Source organism: Ranitomeya variabilis, chromosome 4 (assembly GCF_051348905.1).
Source record: "Ranitomeya variabilis isolate aRanVar5 chromosome 4, aRanVar5.hap1, whole genome shotgun sequence".
Taxonomy (NCBI): domain Eukaryota; kingdom Metazoa; phylum Chordata; class Amphibia; order Anura; family Dendrobatidae; genus Ranitomeya; species Ranitomeya variabilis.
Genome location: NC_135235.1, coordinates 715,231,521 through 715,242,634, shown reverse-complemented (window position 1 = coordinate 715,242,634; position 11,114 = coordinate 715,231,521). Strand labels below are relative to the sequence as shown.

At 46.2% G+C, this 11,114-nt stretch overlaps 1 protein-coding gene across 1 annotated transcript; it reads right to left on the bottom strand.

Moving 5' to 3' along the window:
- On the bottom strand, positions 1 to 10,589 carry LOC143769331 (uncharacterized). Its single transcript, XM_077257817.1, has 6 exons — positions 10,461 to 10,589; positions 10,155 to 10,331; positions 9,949 to 10,072; positions 9,768 to 9,865; positions 2,880 to 2,970; positions 1 to 745 (listed from the first exon to the last, which is right to left on the bottom strand). Exons 1-6 carry the CDS (start codon positions 10,536 to 10,538, stop codon positions 507 to 509), a joined length of 807 nt encoding a protein of 268 aa, XP_077113932.1. The 5' UTR covers positions 10,539 to 10,589; the 3' UTR covers positions 1 to 506.
- Between the last annotated feature and the right edge of the window lie 525 nt (positions 10,590 to 11,114).

The window sequence follows — 11,114 nt, the reverse complement described above, 5'->3', positions numbered from 1 at the left end:
CTGTGTGAGTTCTCTGGTGCTTAACCAAATCTGATTTGTGGTTAAAACATTTCCCACATTCTGAACAGGAAAAAGGCTTCTCTCCTGTGTGTAATCTCTGGTGGCTATCAAGATACACTTTCCGATTAAAACATTTCCCACATTCTGAACATGAAAAAGGCTTCTCCCCTGTGTGAGTTCTTTGGTGCGTAACCAAAGCTGATTTCTGTTGAAAACATTTCCCACATTCTGAACATGAAAAAGGCTTCTCCCCTATGTGAGTTCTTTGGTGCGTAACCAAAGCTGATTTCTGTTGAAAACATTTCCCACATTCTGAACATGAAAAAGGCTTCTCCCCTGTGTGAGTTCTTTGGTGTATAACAAGATTCCACTTCTGGTTAAAACATCTCCCACACTTGGAACAAGAAAATCTATTCTCTGCTGTGTGAATTTTTTGATGCTTAAGAAATGATTCTTGGAGGGGAAAATGATTTCCATATTCTAAAAGTCAAAATGGTTTCTTTACTTCAGGACCAATTTGTTTTTTTAATGCTTATTTTGTGACTTTGATTTTCCTTAGTAGTCGGTAATGAATCAGAAGACAGGACCTGTTTCAAAAGATCAGACGACAGATCTTTGCTGTGAAGGGATGATGGTATATCTGGAGTAATGGCATTCACTTCAATTGTATCCTGTGGGATCTCAAGATTATCTGATTTAAAAACTGAAGATGTCAGCTGCCCCTCTGATTGCCTGGTGCAGTCATCTGTTAAAAATAAAACCAATTAGTTTTCATAAAAAAATCCTTGAATTTTACATATTTTAACATTTGTACGTAAACTATCCACAACATGACAAGTTATGTTGAATACGTAATTATTCACTAAGACAATGACAGCTCACAGTCTAATAGAAAACCTCATAGGATGAACCAGTAGAGCGTTGTGTTCAACTGATTGTCCATTCTGCCTCCGAAATATAGAGTAAAAAGTCACCAAACAATGTTATGTTGAGGAAAATTACACCAATAAACCTTCTACTCATCTCCCAAAAAATCAATTCCATCATCTGTCAGTGAAAAACAGGTTTGTACATTACAAGTGGCTCAAAGGCTCTTGAAAAGCACCATGGCTTCAATACACCAATCCAGCAATATCCGCTCTCCCAAAGTCAAATTTTCCCCTCGCTTCTGAGCCTTGCAGTGTGCCCAAACCATATTTAGCATCCATGTATAAAGCACGTGTAAAGCGCCATGGAATAAATGGCGCTATAAAAATTAATAATGATAATAAATAATAAATTGCTATAGTGATAAGAACCCACTTAATTTACAATGCGTGTGTCTCCTGGAGCACAATCTGGGCACTGTGTGTTGGGTAATAAAATGGCATATTTGCAATTTTCACTCTCCAACATCCACTGCGCACTAATTTCTGGAAAGTGGGTCTGGGGTCAACATAGTCACTACTACAATACATTAATCCCCTGAGGGTTATAATTTCCAAAATGAAGTTAATTTATGGGGATTTCTACTGCTCTGGTTTTCTGCCATTTTCTCATATTAGGGCTTCTGCATATGGTATGTCCTATCTCCTCTGGGATCTGCTGCTGTGATGTCTGGTTCTGTTACCAGGCATGACCTTATTCATTCTACATGAGGCACTGGTTAATAGAGGAGACATCAAAAAAAGAAGCTCTGGGCGACGCAGGCTCTGCCCTGCCACTAAGATTAGGGTACCTGGGATTTGTAGTGCCATCCAATCTGGCAGTATGGATGTGTGTTGTCCAGCTCCCTGCTCCAGCCAGTTGGAAAGCACCACACCCTCCTAAAGCTCAAAGCATATTGCTGGACGCTGTCAGATACAGCCTTCTCCTCTGGTTAATTCCTCTGTGCTCCTCTCCAGGCTTGTTTATTTGTTTCCTGTTGTGACCTCGGCTCGCTTACTGACTACTCTTGTGTCTTCTGATTTTGTATTTTCTCTGCTCTCCTGGTACTGACCCGGTTACCTGACTATTCTTGCTACATCTCACATCACATAACAGAAGGTAACACCATGGTCAAAGCCTAGGGGTCTCTGTCTGGCTAAGATCAGACCCAAGTAGAAGGGTTAAAGTATGATGAACAAGGCAATCCCTGGGATCTGTAAAATGGAGTAGATAGCGCCAAGTCCTTTCATGGTGGACATCTTTTGAGCTGCCAGGTGACCACGAACAGTGCCCCCAATGCATCGTATCCACAAACTATTTCTGCAAGACCTGCAGTCAAATAGCTAAATAGCTTCTTAACCGTGCCATGTGCCCAGACAGTAGTGTACAATTGTATATAGGGTACTGTCACATTCAAGAGAAATTGGAAAATAATCTGTAAGGTCCATTTGTTTCCTATTATCCTTTGTGAATAATTCCAAAGTTATCACTACAAAGTGACACACATCAGGTTCGAAAAATTGGGTCCTGATTAGGAACAAAAAAGGACTGCAGGAAGTGGTTAAGTCAAAGGATTTGAGCAGTAACTACTGTAGTCAAAAACTGTGACTAAAGACAATAACACATTTACTGAAATAATCAAACTCAACAGTCTTCATCAGTAATAAATGAGTAACTAGTGGTGAAACCTCTGGGGTAATTAGAGTATGGGGCTCTTTCAAGCTAAACTATTATAAGGACCAATGGTAGATGTCACATCAGTTTCAAGAAGAAATATTAGACATTCAAATACTTTTTTTATAACAGTTTAGAGCTGATGTGTCAAAGTTTGGATGGAGGAGAATGTTGAGGTCTAGAGGCAAAATGGTGATCACACGATTGTGATACAACCGGGCTATACAACCGATAAAGCAGCCATAGCCGGTGACTAAGAAGAATCTGTGACTTCTCTGCATTTAGTGGATACTACTTACCTGGGTAGTCATATGTAGGAATCTCCTCTTTACACCGCTCATCACCCCTCATATATGTCTCTGTAGTATTAATATAGGTCAGATCTTCACCCTGAAACAAATATTGTAAAAGTCACAGACAGATGAAAAGAAAAGATAGTCACGTCTATGATCAGCTCTAATCCTGCCATTAGTTCCGCCATCAGAGCATTACAGCCCTTACTGGCGAATAGGGCCTGGCGAGCAGAGGGGACCCGCAGCAGGTCGCCTCTTCTCTTTGGGCCCCAGAGGCTCAACTGATCAAGAAAGGCCATACGGGCCCCTGGGCCATCAAGGGAGGCCGCCATGACGGGATCACATGGGAACAGCCAGCGCCACAGGGGGGGGTTAATAAGCATTATGGGGTTAACACGGGCTGCGTGGTGAGTTTTTTTTGAATTTGGGAAGGGGAGGGATCAAACAGGGGAGAACAGGAGGAGCTGTGGGGGCGGTGAGCTTGTCGGGCGGGAAAAGAGATAACCGCCTATTACACCTCGGTCACTTCACCGGAGCATTCACTCACCTGCCTGTTTGTGAGAGAACGAAGCTTCGGTCTGCCGACATGGAGGTGGACGCACTCCTGCAGAGCCTCCAAGACGCGGCCAGCACGCAGGGTACTGCGTGGCTGCAGCAAAACGTCAGCAGCCTTCTCCAGGGGGTGGCGGCTGGATCTCCCCAGGTCCCCATCGGAGGGCGCCGGCTGCGGCGGTCCCGGCCGCTGGCACGCCTAAGCCCTGACGTCCCCCCTCGGGCCCGACGCCGAATTAGGAGCCCCTCCGGGGACCCTCCAGCTAGTGGCGCGTGCCGAGGGATCACAGGGTCCCGAGGGCGAGCTGGGAGGAATCCTGGCACCCAGCGGGGTCCGCAACAGGGGGAGGCGTCGGCCTCCTCCTCAACATCAGGAACGCGCAGAGTGTCGGGACCAGGAACGGCCGGAGCCTCTGTGTCAGGTGAGCCGGCTCGGCGAGTGGCAGACAGGAGATGCCCGATACGGGGGCCTGCTCCACAGGCGCCTCAGCGGGGGGTGCATCGCGGGCGGCTGTCAGCCGGCTCTAGCAGCGCCGTGGTTCCGGCTGCAGTGAGGGACAACAGAGGGCCGAGTGTAGCGCGTGTCCCGGGGCCGCCGGTCTGTGCTGCGCAGACATCAACCCCCCCTTCCACAAGCAGTGACCATCAGCGGCGGCAGTCCCCGGATAATGCAGGCTCCTACTCCCCGGCACAGACTGTCGCAGGTCCTCTGGGAGCGTCAAGGAGAGCGTCTATCAACAGCTTTCACATGGATCATGGAACATCAGACCACGGAAGGATGACAGAGGACGGGAGATTACATCAGGCTACTGGATCGTCGGCTGCCGGGTCCACAGCACTCGGGCAGCTTGGTGAGGACACTTCATTATATTATCCCCCTTTGTTGACTTTGCCTGGGAGTGGTAGTCAGGATGGGGTTCCTGGGGGGGTCAGCGGGGGGTTAAATATGCTTTTCCACAGGCTGAGAGAGTTAGCTTTCCTGTGGGGTTCTGGGGGTGGTCAGGTTGTTGCCTCCCCATCTACTGCTTGGTTGGGTGGTACGGGTAGGATCTCTGGGCAAGGGGGCACGCTTGGGGAGGTCTCTAATGTGCCGGCTAGGGATGTATCGGCGGGAAGTTTAAGGAACGAGGGTGGGGGGGCCAATACGGCCATTTCCTCAGCTACGGTATCGGCGCCTAGCCATGCAGGTGACACGGAAAAAGATGATACAGTGAGGTTAGATGATACCGCACGCGGTGAGGTCTACGTTTGTTTTGAAGGCCCTTTAGGCGCTCATCTTAAAAGCGAGATTAGGGAAAAAATATGGAAAGGGGAGTACGTGGACATTTTTTCTTTGTTGCCCCTGGAACGGTTTAACTTAGACAGGCCGAGATGAGATGAGTCAAAGAAAGAGGATGAAGAAAAGAGGAGGTACAGATTGATTCCGCAAACTTTTACAAATTGGCTTCAGGCATTTGCCATTTTGGCCAGTGTAATAGGTGAAAAGGCTCCCGAAAATTGTTCAGGATTATTTTGCTATATGGACGCTATAGGTGAGGCTTACCGAGTGTATGGTGGTTTAGGGTGGTTGAGATATGACGAACAGTTTCGTCAGAGGAAGGCAGTCAGGCCTAGCATTCGGTGGGACCATAAGGATATAGCACTTTGGATGCGGGTGATGGTACCATCCAGAACAGGGAATAGCACTCAGTCCTTTCCCGGGAGCGCGGGGGGCTATAGCCAGTGAGGACATCCAACGGCCATGCAGAAGGGTTTGTGCTTCGCATTCAACGAGGGGTCTTGTAGATTTGGCGCAAAGTGCAAGTTTAAACACGAGTGCACAATCTACGGTGGCACACATGGATCATCGAAATGTTTCAGGGGAGGCAGACAGAGAGGAGCGGAGGGAGTTGAAAAAAGGGGTGACACCAATTCGGCTGGGAGAGATGGTGCATTATCTAAATAGATACCCAGATAGGATGGTGGCGAGGTTGTTGGAAGACGGTTTCAGGGACGGTTTTCGAATCCCATCTGTTAATGCGGCAGCAAATTTTTCTAAAAAGAATTTAAAATCGGCTAGTTTCCTGAGGTTGTGACGGAGAAGTTAGAAAAAGAAGTCAGTCTTGGCAGGATGGCAGGTCCGTTTGATTGTCCTCCCCTACAGAATTTGAAGGTATCGCCACTAGGTATAGTCCCAAAGAAAGAACCCAATAAATTTAGGATGATACATCATTTGTCCTTTCCTAGGGGATTGTCCGTGAATGACGGCATTGATCCGGAATTGTGCTCGGTGGTTTACACTTCTTTTGATGCAGCTATGCATTGGGTTCGGATGTGCGGTCAGGGAGCCAAGTTAGCGAAGACAGATATTGAAGCGGCGTTCAGGCTTCTACCTGTCCATCCTGATAGTATGCATTTGTTAGGGTGCTATTGGAATGGAGGTTATTTTGTTGACCGTTGTCTTCCCATGGGGTGTTCCCTATCTTGCGCGTATTTTGAAACCTTCAGCACCTTTTTGGAATGGGTGGTAAAAGACGTGTCAGGTTTAAATGCATGTATACATTACCTGGATGATTTTTTGTTCATAGGGGAGGCTCAGACTGCTGACTGTTCAATACTATTGCATTCAATGGAAAAGGTTGCTAAGAGTTTTGGGGTCCCATTAGCTGCAGATAAGACAGTGGGCCCAGTTACTCTTTTGAGTTTCTTAGGTATCGAAATTGATTCGTTGGAAATGGTTTGTAGATTACCAGCGGAAAAAATTGGCGAGTTGCGTGAAGTAGTGTTGAGGGCGCACAAGGCAAAGAAATTGAGATTACGTGAGGTACAGTCGTTGTTAGGCAAGTTAAACTTCGCTTGTTGGATCATGACGATGGGCTGAGCAAATTGCAGGAGGCTATCATTGTCAACAACAGGTGTAAAATCTCCCGTTCATTTTATTAGATTGAGAAAAGAGTTACGAGATGATCTTGCAGTTTGGGCGAGATTTTTGGAGGATTACAATGGTAAGTCCATTTGGATTGAGCCGGTAATAGATGCAGACGCTTTGGATCTGTTTGTCGCAGTATTCGACGGATGCGGTTTCGGATTGTTTTTTCAGGGTTCTTGGTTGTTGGCCGAATGGCCTGTTTTTTGGAAGGAACACGGGTGGTCAGCAAATCGTGTGCTGACGCACTTGTTTCCCATTTTGGTGGCCTTGTCGTTATGGGGCAAGGTTATCATGAACAAAAAGATACATTTCCCATGTAGGTCAGAAAGCGAGGCGAGGGTGATAAATTCATTGTCAGCGGATTCCCCATTAGTGGTTAAAATTTTGCAACATATGGTCTTTTTGGGTTTATCGTATAACTTGTGGATCGTAGCCGAAGTCAGGTCATTGGAGAGTAACCCAGTTGTTGTCGCTCTCTCATCTCCAGGAGGAACGTCTTCGAGAGCTGGTGCCTCAAGCGAAAGCAGCGGGCATGGAGTGTCCGGTAGAGTTGTGGAATCTGCCTGGCGGGCTTTAGATGGTTTATTGGTGAACTCTCTATCTGTCAGGACCTGGAAGCAATATGATCATGCATGGAAGGTCTGGGAAGATTGGAACGGTTGTATAGGGGAGTGTTTACAGGATGAACCCAGATTGCTTTTGTTGATTGGACACCTAAAAGAAAAGGGTTGGTCCGTTTCTAAATTGAATAAGATGCTAGCAGGGCTAGCTTTTGGTTTTAAGGCAAGGGGTGTCAAGGATGTGACAAAATCGTTTTTGGTGTGTCAGGCGTTAAAAGGGTGGAAAAAGGGTTGGAAAGTCGAGGACTCGAGACGTCCGGTTTCGTATGAGGTGCTTTTGGTTTTAGGCGCACAGTTGCCGACGGTATGCTTATCGCAATGGGAAATTGACCTTTTCAGAGTAGCTTTTGCATTAGCCTTTTTCGGTGCATTTCGCCTCGGGGAGTTGGTCAGCCCCTCCAAATTAATGAAAGGGGGTGTACGGAGGGAAGATGTTAAGGTGTTTGGTGACAGGGTAGAGATTTTACTGCGGTCTTCTAAGACTGATGTTTGAGGTAGAGGGTGCAAAGTGTCTGTTTGCGGTTCCACGTTCCATTATGTATCCAGTATTGTGCGCAAATAATTTCATTAAACGCGAGGGCGTTTTATCCAACCCCTTTCTGATACACGAAGATGGGTCTTTTTTGTCGCGATTCCAGTTTATCGCAGTGTTTAAACGGTGTTTGGCAGCTGGGGGTATTTCGTCCACAAATTACAGTGGACACTCGTTTAGGATTGGGGCGGCGACTGAGGCGGCCAGAAGAGGTCTAGGTGAAGAAGCGGTCAAGAGAATTGGTCGGTGGGAATCAATCAGATTCAGATCTTACGTCCGCCCGGATTTAGTGGATTAGGATTTATATGCGTTGTGAAGGAATTTTTCTTAATTACGTTTTTTGTTGTTTGTTTTAGGCAATACATCCCGTTTGGTCTGGATTTTAGGACATTCTTTTGTGTTCTGGGCGGCATTGAGGGCAGAGGTTCGGCCCGACGGGCGGCAGCTGGGGTTCCAGAGAGATTCTGCGACGTTGCGTTGGATCGGGAAGCGCGGGATGGTCTGGAGTCAATTCTTGCCGGAATTTCACCGATTTGTACGTTTAGACCGGGCCCTGGATTTGGTGGTGGTGCATTTGGGTGGAAATGATTTGGGGAAAAAACCTTACCGGGAACTCATAAAAGACATAAAATTTGACATGTTGCGGTTGTGGGCTTCGTTCCCAAGGTTGATTGTTGTGTGGTCTGACATTGTCCCTCGGAAGGTGTGGCGCGGGGCTAGGTCGGTTGAAGGAATAAACAAGGCAAGGATCAAAGTGAATAGGGCAATTTCACGTTTCAGGTCACGAAACAGAGCAGTGGTTGTTCGGCACGTTAATTTGGAATCCGGAAAAGGGGAATATTGGAGGTCGGATGGGGTTCACTTGAATGCGGTGGGGACGGACATGTGGTGCTTGGCCATTCAAGAGGGCATTGAAACCGGGCTGAAAGTTTGGAGGGACATAAATGTTTGAGGTGTCAGAACATTTATGTTGGTGGCGGGGGAGGGAGGTCCTCGGAGTTGGTGGAAAGGGCGTTGGAGGATTGCAGGGGGGGGGATCTATATTGGTCCTGGACTCCCCCGGAGTGGATTATGAGTGGATGTGGCCAATCAGTCGGTGGAACGGATAATTATGGGACTTGGTATTTGTTGGTTTTGGCCGGGCTAGTCCTTAGCTGCCTCCGAGCTGGTGCTTTGCGGCTGGGGTAAGACTAAGCCTGGAGGCCAAAAGGAATATTAAAGGTGAACTTTGGAAATACTTAATTTGGGGCTTCGAGGACCATCCCTTCCGAGTTTGGGTTGTTGTTTTATTTTTGTAATTGTATGTTAATAAAAAAGGCTGCTGTGGCCATTTAATCCAAGATTTGGTGTTATGTAATTTTTGGGTATTTTATTTAATGTTATTATAGGTTGGGGGGGTGGAATAGATAAAAGTTGTGGGAAATAGGGTATAGTCATCACAGGCGCTTGTGAGTCAAGTGTACCCCACACGTCATGCATCGTCAGACGCACGGCAAGTTAAAATCTGTTGCCTTGCGGGAGATCATAAGCTGGCAGCTGATGTCAGAGGGCACGTTGCCAGCGTATAATGACACTCACATATGATGGTACACACCTCAGATGTATCAGGTGGAGGACACCGCTGGACCTCAGCCAGGTCAGGATAAACTTTTTTTTTTGTAAAGCTGCAGTATGACGCTGCATTATACTACTATGGGGGTGCATTATACTACGAAGTGCATCATACCACTATGGGAGGGCATTATACTATGAGGTGCATTATACTATGAAGTGCATTATACCACTATGGGAGGGCATTATACTATGAGATGCATTATACTACTATGGAGGTGCATTATACTACTATGGGGGTGCATTATACTACTATGGGGGTGCATTATACTATTATGGGGGTGCATTATACTATTATGGGGGTGCATTATAGTACTATAGAGGTGCATTATATTCCTAAGGGGATGCATTATTCAACTATATATGACTATGGGATGCATTATACAGATGCAGAGTTTTTCTATGAGTGGGCAGTGGTACTGTGGAAGGTTCGAGAGTTGGAGACGGAGCTGGGGGGGGTGTAGCCTGGGCAGAGTCCCAAGTGGGCCCGAAAGTTTTGCCAGTATGGGACACCGAAATTCCTGGTGGCAGCCCTGCCTGCCATCTGCACCGTTCTCATTACACAAGTATAAAACATATAATACTGGTGAATAAAACAAGACCGAGCACAAGACCTTCACAGCCGTCTACACATCAGAGGGGAGATCTCATGACACCTTCTCTCCATCTACCTGATGATCCTGAGGAACATTGGGATCTTCTGGTTTATAGTCCTGTGGAAGAAGAGGATTGGGACATCTCTCTGGTGTTGTCCTCCTACTGGATAGAACTGGAGGAAGCACATACAGGGACTGAATTCATTCTTTACCTACAGATAATTATAGGCCGTATGTATTTAGTCCTGTCTATTACCTCGTGATGTGAGGGGCTGGGGAACCTCCATTATGATGTCCTTGTATACATCTTTGTGTCCTGCTAAATACTCCCACTCCTCCATGGAGAAATAGACGGCGACATCCTGACACCTTATAGGAACCTGACACACACAATGATACCGTTATACCCAGAAACCTTCACAGTGTTACTGTATAATGTCCCAGCATTCCCAGCAGTGTCACCTGTCCAGTCAGCAGCTCAATCATCTTGTAGGCGAGTTCTAGGATCTTCTGGTCATTGATGTCCTCATGTATCAGGTGAGGTGGAGTCCCCATGACTGGGCTTAGGGGTCTTCCCAATCCCTCAGACACAGGGTCCTGACAGCATTCACTAGAGGTCTTCTTCACTACTGTGTAATCCTGGTTATGGAGAGACACATTAATAAATCTCACTACAGACATTTCCAGAGTCCTCACCTCTCCAGTTCTGTCCATCTGTTATTCCCATAGATAAGAATGATGTAATGTGATGTCATCAGAGTCTCTCACCTCTCCAGTAAGCCGGAGGAGGATCTCTAGGGTGAGGTGTAATATCCTCTCCGCCATCTTGTCTCTGTCCATATCCATCCTTAATGGGTAAATCAGGAAAATTCTCTTACATAGAAGATCCGATATTGTAGAGAGCTGAATGAGAAGAAGATGAGCCGATGTAACATCATAAAAATCCTGTGTAATAATACAATTACTGGAGATAATAAGGGAAACACATGAGTGATTATTTTACAGTATTTAGTTTTCTTCTTTACATCTACTAATAAAACCTATATACACGGCTCAAAAAAATAAAGGGAACACTAAAATACCACATCCTAGATATCACTGAATGAAATATTTCAGATGCAAATTTTTATGCGTTACATAGTGGAATGTGTTGAGAACAATAAAACATAAAAATGATCAATGTAAATCAAAATGAATATCCCATGGAGGTCTGGATTTGGAATGATACTCAAAATCAAAGTGGAAAATCAAATTACAGGCTGATCCAACTTCAGTGGAAATGCCTCAAGACAAGGAAATGATGTTCAGTTGTGTGTGTGTGTTGCCTCCTTGTGCCTGTATGACCTCCCTACAAGTCTGGGCATACTCCTGATGAGGCGGCGGATGGTCTCCTGAGGGATGTCCTCCCAGACCTGGACTAAA